The sequence below is a fragment of the Vombatus ursinus genome, unplaced genomic scaffold (genome assembly GCF_900497805.2).
Source record: "Vombatus ursinus unplaced genomic scaffold, bare-nosed wombat genome assembly UNPS02014822.1, whole genome shotgun sequence".
NCBI lineage: Eukaryota > Metazoa > Chordata > Mammalia > Diprotodontia > Vombatidae > Vombatus > Vombatus ursinus.
In genome coordinates this window covers 2,930,015-2,941,214 of record NW_020954600.1, presented here as the reverse complement: position 1 = coordinate 2,941,214, position 11,200 = coordinate 2,930,015, and the positions used below count along the sequence as shown (strand labels likewise).

At 45.4% G+C, this 11,200-nt stretch overlaps 2 protein-coding genes across 4 annotated transcripts in view; both read left to right on the top strand.

Annotated features, from left to right (window-relative positions):
* The window catches only part of LOC114024758 (myb-related transcription factor, partner of profilin-like), a 7,730-nt gene extending 3,955 nt beyond the window's left edge, over positions 1-3,775 (top strand). Inside the window, exon 2 of the mRNA XM_027837904.1 lies at positions 1,011-3,775. Within this exon, the coding sequence (XP_027693705.1) occupies positions 1,011-1,558 (548 nt within the window). The 3' untranslated portion in view covers positions 1,559-3,775. The remainder of the gene's footprint in view (positions 1-1,010) is intronic.
* PRDM11 (PR/SET domain 11) overlaps positions 1-11,200 on the top strand; it is an 86,121-nt gene that overhangs the window by 62,474 nt on the left and 12,447 nt on the right. For all 3 annotated transcript variants that reach the window (XM_027837902.1, XM_027837903.1, XM_027837901.1), the window contains exon 6: positions 9,092-9,279. In XM_027837902.1, the coding sequence (XP_027693703.1) occupies positions 9,092-9,279 (188 nt within the window). The remainder of the gene's footprint in view (positions 1-9,091; positions 9,280-11,200) is intronic.

The window sequence follows — 11,200 nt, the reverse complement described above, 5'->3', positions numbered from 1 at the left end:
AGAATGTCAGAGCTGGAAGGAGCCTTAGAACATAGAATGTCAGAGCTAGAAGGAGCCTTAGAACATAAAATGTCAGAGCTGGGAGGGAACTTGGAACATAGAATGTCAGAGCTGGAAGGAGCCTTAGAACAAAGAATGTCAGAGCTGGGAGGGATCTTAGAACATAGAATGTCAGAGCTGGAAGGAGCCTTAGAACATAGAATGTCAGAGCTGGGAGGGAACTTGGAACATATAATGTCAGAGCTGGAAGGAGCCTTAGAACATAGAATGTCAGAGCTGGAAGGAGCTTTAGAACATAGAATGTCAGAACTGGAAGGAGCCTTAGAACGTAGAATGTCGGAGCTGGGAGGAACCTTAGAATGTAGAATGTTAGAGCTGGAAGGGACCTTAGAATAAAAAATGTCAGAGCTGGAGGAAATTTAGAATATAGAATGTTAGAACTTGGAGGAGCCTTAGCACATAGACTATTAAAGCTTCTAGGAATCTTAGAATATAGAATATTAGAACTTAGAGGGAGCTTAGAACATAGACCATAGGCTATGGGGGGGGAGAACCTTAGAATCATCTAGTCTAATATGTTATTTTATGGTGGGGAAATTGATGCCCAGAGAGATGTCCAAAGTCCCACAGGTGGTTGTTGGCAAGGCTGGAAAAGCCTTGGTCTTCTTGTTCCTAGCTCAGCACACTGTCCAAAGTAGAATGGTTTGCAGGGAAATAGTTCCCAGTGACAGGAGGGAAACCTTAAAGGGTGTTGTTGACCCTTGTTTCACCTCCACAGGTGTGCCCCTAACCAAAGAGCATGATATCTCTGCCTAGATTGTGCCTCCAATCAATCAGGGTGTCCCGGACACTAACATGAGAAGGATAGTAGGTTTGGGGGGAAGGAGACTGCCTTGTTTAGTTTAGTCTGGGAGGACCACCACCCCCTGTCCCTGGCAGTAGATACTCTGGGGCAGCCAGTTTTTTTCTGCCTTGCTAATCCTCTGTATTTCTGATTTCTGTCTCCCAAGATGATGAAGATGAGGAGACTCCTGGCCCCTCACATCAGCCCCCTCTGACATCACTGCACCAAGATCAAGAAGAAGTTGCCCGCCTGGCCAGGCCAGCCCTCTTCCATTCTTTATCCTCTTCCAACCAGTCAGAGACAGTGGAAACCAAGCCAGAGGACATGCCACCATCATCATCCCAGGCTCCCCCGCATTCCCATTCCCAGAGCCCCCCATTCTCAGGCTTTGACCAGCATCACTTCCATTCTCATGCCCAGGAGTCCGAGCCCTTCCAACGGTTTTGCCAGGAGCTGGTGACCGTCCACCGGGGCATGGCAGACAGTATGCACACCATAGGCCAGGCTATGGCCGAACTGACTGGGTGGGTCAGCCAGATGTGCCAGATGCTAAGCGAGATCCGAGATGGAGTCCGGGCACTCCAGCAGGTGCCCAGCCTGGCGCCTGCCACAGACACACCACTCCAGCCTGAGCCCCACCGAGCAGAGCCCAGCCTGGAGCCAACCCCACCCTCAAGGACTACTCGATCTCGGAAGCGAAAACACCATTTCTAACCAAACCAAGCTGGGCTGGAAAGAAAAACATACAGAAAGGGGTTAGCTGTCCCTGAGCATGGGGGCCTTCATTACAAAGAAGGGCTTCCTCGTCTCAGTTCATAGTGTTCAGGCACATCATCAGGAAAGTCTCAGGCTCGCTCCTTAGATATGTCTAGGGACAAGCCATCACCTTCTCCTCTTTATGTCCTGCCAAAATTGGAGGTCTGGCAGGAACCAGCGGGTGCTCACCAGCTTCAGTGAGTCACCCCCTGAGGTCTTCGTCCCATTGGGCAGCCAACCTAAGTTGGGGGGGTCTGGGTGGGAAATTTGATTTTCCCACTCTAAAGAGACCAGAATGGTGATTGACTGTGTGGTCCAGGCAGGTGGCTCAGCTCTCTTGACTACAGGCCCCTAGGCTTGATTTCTGCTGATGAAAGATGGGGAGAGGGTGGTGCTTGGAACTCAGCACGTTCAGACAAACTGGCTATGCTCTCTGCTTGATGGTGCCCCTGCTTGGGCCCTTGGACTCAGCTCTGGCTTGAATGCTTTTGTGTGAGCCATTACGTGAGCTTAGTTTTGAGTTTTTGCCTTTTGTGGGGCAGGGTGGGGTGTCTGTGAAGAACAGGATGAGATGGAAAGGAATTCCCTTGAAGAATAGTCCTACCTCCTACAGCTAAGGCACTGTATTTTATAAAGCTCACTCAAAATGTACTCTCGCTGGATCCTCCGAACAGCCCTGTGAGACTGGGAGGCAGGGGAGAGAGTCTGAGTCACATTTTGCAGGATGGGAAAAATGAGGCCCAGGGAAGTTTTAAGTGACTTGCCCAAGATCAAGGAGCCAATAGGTGGGTATATCTGGGTCTTTCTGTCTTCACACCTCTCTTCTTTCTTTTCCACCAGCCAGGAGCTCTATCTTTGGTGGCAAAAGAGGAGGAGAATATATCTGCCTCTATTGATGAGGGAGCCTGGCCTTTGTCCCAGCGTCTCCTATCCTGTAGCTTTTCTTGACCCTCATCCCTTGGTTTTGACACTGAGGAAGCAGACTTCCCAGGAGAATAGTCAGTCTCTCTTCCCCTCCTCTGTCCTGGGACAGAGGTGAGGTCTGAATGGATGAGGAGTGGGTCACAAGACAGCACTTCAGATGGATAATTCTCTTCCCTTCTTCCTGGCGTTCTAGTGGCATTGGGATCCCTTCAGTTGCTCTGGTTGTCCAGAGCTCTCTTGTAGATAAGATAACATGTGTAAGGGTACAAATACACACATCTATAGTTTTTTCTAGATTTCATTTTGGTGTTTGGCCTATAGCACGAAAGCTGCATTCATGGTGTCAGGGAGGGAGTTTGCAGGGAGTTCAGCCCAGTGAGCCTCACTGTGCTTTCTCTTTGGCCTCCTGTTCCAAAGGCTGGCCCAAATAAGAGCCCCCTGAGTCAGGACTGAAACCTCGACCACCTAGACCAGGAAAGTGAGTCTCTCCTGGACTCATCATGGCAAACTAAACCCCATGTCCTCAGGTTTGAGGTAGGGGAGGAGACATTGAGTGCCCCAGGGCCTTCCCTCAAACTTCTTTCTCCACGCTGATATCTTAGAGTAGCATTTCATTGCTACCTGAGCTGAAAATCCCTTATTCCATAACCCATGGCTATGCTTCAACCCTGCCCCCCCCCAAAAAAAATTTCCCTTGAAAGTATTTTTGTTAAAATGGTAATAAAAAGAAATATCTAACACTTCTAACATACCTAGCCTTCAAGTTCTTTCTTTGGTGTGCGTTCACTTCCTATCCTCCTCCACCCCCTTCCACCTCTCACCCAATTTACCATGTGTGTTCTTGGGCCCTTGAGGAGCTAGTATAGATGATTGCAAAGAAGCCAGTAGGCAGAAGAGCCCTTTCTGCTTTCTGAATACCTCAAATACCACTCTGTCTTTGGAGCACTGTCCCCCTTCCCATCGTAACTATTGATATCCGACCCATCATAACTATTGATATCCAACCTATCCTGCAAAGCCCATGCTACCTCCTCAGAGAAGACTACTTCTAATGGGAAATGAGTTCTTCCTGATCTGATCTCATAGTACTTTGTACTCCTCTCATATACTTACCATATTCTAATTTTTATTATTTTCATCTGCCTGTGCCTGATCCCCTGTAATAGATTGTAAGCTCCTTGAGTCAAGGACTGGGTCTAATTCTCTTTGTACCTTTACCAACTCTGTTAGCTATGCACCCCACACAGTAGACACTTGAGAAATATATGAATGAATGAATGTGCCCAACCTTGTTCTTGATATTGTTCAGGATACAGAGAAGCGTAAGATAGATGGATGATTGGATGGATGGATGGATGGATGGGTGGGTGGGTGGATGGATGGATGGATGGATAGATGGATGGGTGGGTGGGTGGATGGATAAAAATTGAACCTACTTTTCCAATAGGCCATGATGTGAATGTAGAAAATAATAAAATGAATAAATGAGCCCAGCCTGGCGCCCGCCTTATTGGTGGTATAGAGAAGCATAAGATGAATGAATGAATGAACAAATGAATGAATGAAAAATGTGTCTAGCCTTTCACTAGACCTTGTGATAGATAAAGAGAAACATAAGATACAGTCCCTACCCTCAGACAGCTCATGGTGCCTTTGGGGAGGTGACATACACATAAAGCAGTTGACATATTTTTAGTCTTAGACAACACAAATTTATTAAGCACTTACTATATATATTGTCCCAAATGCAAGAGATGCAAATTTTAGCACCAATCCTTTTGGTTTACATGGGTGGGGGAAGGGAGAATGTATTAAAAAATATACCTCTTATTACTGGTCAGGAAGGAGATTCAGAATCTTTCCTTGATATGCTTGAAAGACCTACTTTCTTTCCTCCCCCCCAACCCCTGCCCATCCTTGCCCCCATTCCCACTCCTCAGTCCACTGCCTTAGGAGTTTTATTACATCAGAAAAATTCACCCCTGAGGTTTCCCCCAAGCACTCCTTACTAATACCTTTCAGCAAACTGGATCTACAGAAGTTTCTTTTTTTAAGTTAGATCTGAGGCATTTCTGGACCTGGCTGGAAAACCTGCTCTGTTTAGAGAAAAACCAGCAGATAATGCATTAGGCTGAGGAATGTTGCTTGGAGCTGCTCCACATCAGAGTCAGCAGTGTTGAGGGGAAAACCTTGAGACTACCTTGAAACATCTAGTCTAGGACTCTGGTATTTTATTGATTTGCCTAACTTCAAATGAGACAGAAATAGCTACTGAGGTTTCAACTATTGGCAGTCATCCGGATGTTTTATTTTTTTTTAAGGGTTTTTGCCAGCTCTTTCCCTCCCCCCAATCCCCATCATGTACTGTGCCTTCCAAGGATGTAATATGGCTTCTTCCACCATGGCACATGACATAAGATGGCCTAGGGGCTCCATCAAGCCACCTTGCAGATATTCACTTGCCCAGAACAATCAGGAAAGATTGTTGCATTCTATGTGCTTTCCACAGGGCAGGGCAGATGCAGAACAGGGCACTGAAGTCATCTGGGATTTGTTATGGAGATATTTATCACATGGGAGGAAGACCTGGGCTCCTGGGAGCACATCTAAACTCCTTCGTATCTTCAAACTCACCATTTCTGTAAGAGAAAACCAATGCTGTTTGGAAACAGCTTGGAACAGTAGAAAGAGAACCTTCTTGGGAGTCAGAGGTCTTATATTAAAATCCTGACTGACTGGTACCATCTGAGTTATGTTGGCCAACACTTCCCTTCCCTAGGATTCAGTTTTCTCCACGATGAAATGAGGTGATTAGACTAGATGGCTAGCTTGAGGTCCCTTCCAGCCCCAAATTTTTGATCAGATGCTTTAATTTTTTTTAAAGGTTCACTAAGTGGAGAGAAGATGCCCAGTTGTCTGGAATAGTGAGGCAAAAAGGTTCGGATGATCTGGGTGGATTGAGACTTATATATGCTATGCCTGGAGGACTAATGTTCAGAGACTCAAAATATAGACATCAAAAGACATTTTGAAAGATATGAGATGATGTACACAAAGTGCTTTCCACACCTTAAAGCACTATTTAAATATAGGGTGTCCCAAAAGTCTTGGTTCAGTTTTAAGCCAAAAAAAAAAATCTTAAACCAGTATCAAGGCTTTTAGGACATTCTATACCAGCATTAATTTGACTAAAATGATGCTCCAGGACTTTGAAAGTCCCATGATTTCATTACTATAGTTAACTGCTCCACAGACACAGGTCATAGACGCCCCTCCGAGATCTATGTAGATGGTGTTTGCTGTGGCTAAAAATCACTCAAATAATCGACAAATCATCTTTAAGTTCCACTATGTGCCAGACACTGGACTAGAAAATTGTCCCCTGGTGACCAACTGTGGTGATGAGCCTTTCTTTCCACCTTTATTGAGAGGGCTCTTTGGACCGTAGAAACACAAGGCATTATATGGAACATTCTCAAGGTTTTACTGTCAGTGGGGTAGGGAAGAGAAGGGAGAAAGGGCAGGAGTAAGCATTTATACGGTGTCTACTATAGGCAGCTAGGTGGCACAGTGGATAGAGCACCATGCCTGGAGTTAGGAAGACACAAGTTCATATCTCACCTGAGATACTTATTAGCTGTGTGACCCTGGGCAAGTCACTTAACCCTGTTCTCCTCAGTTTCCTCATCTGTAAAATGGAGAAGGAAATGGCAAACCACTCCAGTATCTCTGGCAAGAAAACCCACAACTAAATCGAGTGAACAACAACAACAAAAGTGCCTACTATGTGCCAGGCACTGTGCTAAGCTGCTTTACAAATATTATCTCATTTGATCTTCACAACAACCCTGCAAGGTAGGTGCTATTATTATCCCTGTTTTACACTTGGGGAAACTGAGGCAACAGAGGTTAAGTGACTTGCCAGCAGTTGCTGGCACAACCTTCAGAGACTGAGGGTCACCTCTGTGCCACAATGAATGAGGCATCAAGGCAGAATATTAAGGAGGGCAGGGGACTAAAATGTTCCTGACTGGAAAATACTCTTTCTTGTAGAATTCCAGGGGTACACTCAGAATCCTGTTGAGCTCCAGAATCTGTGTCCTGGAAATCAGTTTTCATCATCAATCTTTCCTAGATCCTTTGACTCACTCTAGGACTTGTTTTTAAAATAAGAACCCATTTACTTCCTATTTCTTTCTTCCTCATTAAAGTTGAGTGCAGGAACGAATTCTGGCTGTGAGAACTTGGGGGCCAGATAATAAGCCTTGGTTGTCGGATTGAATAGGCAGAGTACTTGCACAACCTGTTGGCTCCCCATGTCTCACAGATCATAAGATTTAATGCATCTAGTCCAAGCCCTTCGATATACAGATTATGAAATTAAGGCTAAGAGATGGAAATTGGGGTGCCCACAGTCACCCAAGAAGTCAGGGGTGGAGATGGGATTCAGACCCTAGGTCCCCTGACCTGAATCCAAGATCTTGAATTGGAAGGGATCTCAGAGGCCATCTAATATAACCCACTCATTTTATGGGGAGGGAAACTGAGAGCCATATAAGGGAAATGAATGGCCCAAGAATACCCTGGGAAGAAGAGGTAGAGCCAGGACTTGAACCCAGGACCTTTGACCACAATCTATATCCTTCCCACTGCTTCAAGGCAATATTCCTTGCAGCTTATCCTCTGTCCCAAGACCATTTGTATTTTCTTGAGATTATAAAAGAACAGCTTTTCGAGATATTTTTCACCCATATGAGGGCAGTTGGATTTTCCCAGGACTCAAAAGGATGGAGCTCAAACAGTAGGATTTCAGGCAGGGTGACAGGCAGTAGAAGAAAAATTGGGGGGCTGAGGTCTTGGCCAGGCACTCTTCAAATCATAAGCTACTTGCAGGCTTGTAAGGCAAACCCTCTTAGTAAGGGAAAGCTCATTGGCTCTGGATTGAAAGGATCCAGGTTCAAGTCTTATCACTGATGCTTACTGCCTATGTGGAGTTGGCCAAGTCACTTAATTTCTCTGAGCCTCAGTTTCCTGATCTGTAAAAAAAAAAAAAAAGAGCCCTCATTGTTGAAATAGCATTTCATGCTTTTTGTAGGGCTCACCCGTCCCCAACCCCCTGTGAGATTGCAGGATCCTCAATCTAGAACTGAAAGGAAGCTCAGAGGTCATCTAGCAACCCCATCCTTTTAGTGGGGGAGGAAATAGAGACCCAGAGAAAGAAATGACTTGCCCGAGGATATAGAAAGTAGATGGCAGAGTCAGGATCTGAACCCAGACCATCTGACCATAAGCCATCATTCTTGTCAATATGCCATATTGCCTTGCAGAAGAAGGCTGTTATTATTATCCCCATCTTACAATCCATTGCAAACCAACAAGCATTTATCAAGTACCTACTATGTGCCAGGTTTGAGAATAAAGAAAATGAGCAAAACTAGCCCCTCCTGTCAGTCAGCTGACTTCCACTGGGTGGACACAATATAGAAACAGATAAGTATATACCTGATTAGTTGAGGAGGAAAGAGAGAGTCCAGATAACTAAAGGGACCAGGAAGGCCCTTCCATAGATGACATGTGAACTTAGTCTTCAAGGGGACTAGGGATCCCAAGAGACAGAGAAGAGGAGGAAGTACATTTCAGGCATGGGGGACAGCCTGTGCAAATGCCTAGAGGTGGGAGATGAGATACCCAGAATTCCAATTTGTCCACAGTGGGGAGAACTGCAACATGCAATGACCCTGGGAAGGGAGGTTGGAGCTTTAAATGCCAAGCTGAGAAATTTGTATTTTGTCCTAAAGGCAATAGAAAGCCACCAAAGCTTCATGAGCAGAGGAATTCCATGGGGAGACGGCTTTTAGAAGACTATTTTGACAATGGTGTGGAGGACGGATTGAAGGCTCATAGACCAGAAATCAGGAATCCAATTATGAAGCCATTAAAATAGTTGAGGCAAGGGGTGATGAAGGCCTGACCTAGAGGAATGGCCTTTAAGTGTAGAAAAGGCAATGGGTATGAGAGATGATGGGATGGAATTGACCAGATTTGATAAGTGACTAGATATTGGTAGTGGAGTTGAGGGAAGTCAACCTAGATGACCAGAAGGATGATGATTCTCTCAACAGAAAAGGGGCATTTTGGAGGGGAGTGGGTTTTTCATGCAAGACAATGAGTTCCATTTTGACCCTGTTGAGGTTGAGATGTCCACAAGAAAAATAATTGGAATTATACATTGGATACTTGGTGATAGGGGTCTGGCGCTCATGGAGCTCTAGAAGGGACCAGCCAGATAATCTAGTCCAACCCTCTCATTTTACAGATGATTACATTGAGATTCAGGGTAAGCGGGAATTACCTAAAGTTACCTAGGTTTAGGTAATCCTAACCCTAAGTGACTTACTCAAAGTCACAGAAGCAGCCCTGGGCTTTGAACCCATGCCCTCTACCCCCTATTCTAGTGTTCTTTGTCTTTGCTTTTATGTGAGTACATCTGTGTATGTGTTTGCACATGGGGGGATGTGTCAAGGACCTGTTACTTGAGCTCATGTCATTTTTCCCCTTGTTGCCCAGATATGTGATCATCTCACGAGAGGAGAGAGAGCAGAATTTGATGGCCTTCCAGCACAGTGAGAAGATATACTTCCGAGTGTGCCGTGATATCCGACCTGGGGAGCGGTTACGAGTCTGGTACAGTGAGGATTACATGAAACGTCTACACAGCATGTCCCAGGAAACAATCCAGCGCAATTTGACCAGAGGTGAGCCTTTCCTTCCCCGTGGACCCTATCCCTGCCCCTACTGCTGTGGCACCTCTGACCCTCCTTCCTGCTTGATGCAGTGTTGCCTAACTGAAGACTGTAAGCAGGACGTCCGGGTCTCCTTCACAGTTCTCACCAGCTCAATGTCCTGCTCAGATTGCCACTGCCTTTGGGGTGAAGGAAAGGGAAAAACTAGTAAATGTCTCATGGAAAACTTATGGGGAATTAATTAAAAAGAAAAAAGGAGAGGAAAGATGAATGGAACCAGGTGAGGAAATTTTAGATTTTTTTGGTTGGACATTTGCAAGAGCCCACCCTATAGATTTCCTTCTCTGGGTAACCAGAGTAACAGAGACCCTGATCACATATTCCAGAGCATCAGGAAGGGAGAAATGGAGGCTCAGAGTCAGGGGAAGAGGCAAAGGACCTCATTAGGACCTATCTCTCCATCTCAGATTAAGACCAAATTCCCACTACTCCCATGCTTTATAGTTTGCTAAATGAGTGACTCCCTCTTCTTCCCTGGTCTTTAGGCCAGGGAGTTGTCTGTCCAAAATATAATGTTGATGGAAGGTGGGAAAACTTATATAAATAAATTTTGGAGGTCCAGAAGGAGTGAGAACAATGGGTTCCTGTCCATAGGGACATGTGCATTCTACAAGAAGGAGTAGCTTAGAATATCCTCATCCCAACAAGCTGAGCCATGTTTGGCCTTGCTGGTCAACCGTGAAAGTCAAGTTCTCTCCAGTATCACTTTCAAACTAACTCCATACTCTTCTTAGTCCACACACATGGAATTTGTCCAGTAGGTCCAGAGTTCACTTGGTCTAACTGCAACCCATAGTGGATGAGGTCAAACTCACTAGATCATGAACCTGACATCTGAAGAAGAGTGGAGGAGATGGAAAGGGATGGAAGTGGCCCATTGAAATTAATTTTTTTAAAGAAAAAATCAAAACTACCAACTATCACAGCTGTTAACATGTGAAATAGGCTACTTTAGGAAGTGGTGAGTTCTCCGTCACTGGAGGTTATGCAGGTGAGGCTTCTTGTTCAGGTGCAGTTGGATTAGATGACCTCAGAAGTCCCTTTCAGCTTTGAAATTTCAGAATTCCATTAAGCATGCAGCATCCAACTGACTTGGTAAAAGGTGTCTCATGACTCACTGGGCACTGGGAAGGGAAGTTTTGTCCCAGCTTGTTTCTTGACTGCTCTAGTCAAGGGGGATATTAGCACTTCCTTGGTGAAAGTTTCCTCAGTGTGATTTCAATCTGACCTTTGGAGAGACCTGAATATTGTCATAGAACTTCTACTGAACATCAGCCATGCACCGGGGGCTATGCAGTGGAGCGAAGCAGTCTCTGAAGACAGCATGGGGCCAGAAGAAAAGGAAGTGAGAAGTCTTGTCTGGGGCCATCAAATTTTCAACTCTCGGTTTCAGCTTTCTTGGATTCCCCCTGGAGTGTTTACAACGTGTTTTTGGTTTTTTCCTGGTGCCTTTTCAAATGGCCATCATTGTCAGGGGAGGCTGAGAGATGTGAGAGGAAAACTTGTTTAAGGGAGTAAGTGATAGGGAGCCATTTGGAAGAGAGCTTTGGCAGAAGGTGATCCCAAGGCACACATGGGGAAAGGTGTGAAGACAAGTAGGGATGCACAAGATGATGTTCCTGCCCAGAAGAAAGCAACAAGAAAGAGGAAGAGAAGCTTTAGCCTACAAAGGAGTAGGCTGTCTCAGGTAGTAATGAGGGCCCTATCAATGGAGATCTTCACCAAAAGGAAAGATAAAGAGATGCAGAGACAAGATGAAAGAAATGGATGAGCTTGGACCAAAAGCCCGGAAGTATCGATATATTCAACTTTTTGGATCAGAGTATGGTGTGTGTGTGTGTGTGTGTGTGTGTGTGTGTGTGTGTGTGTGTGT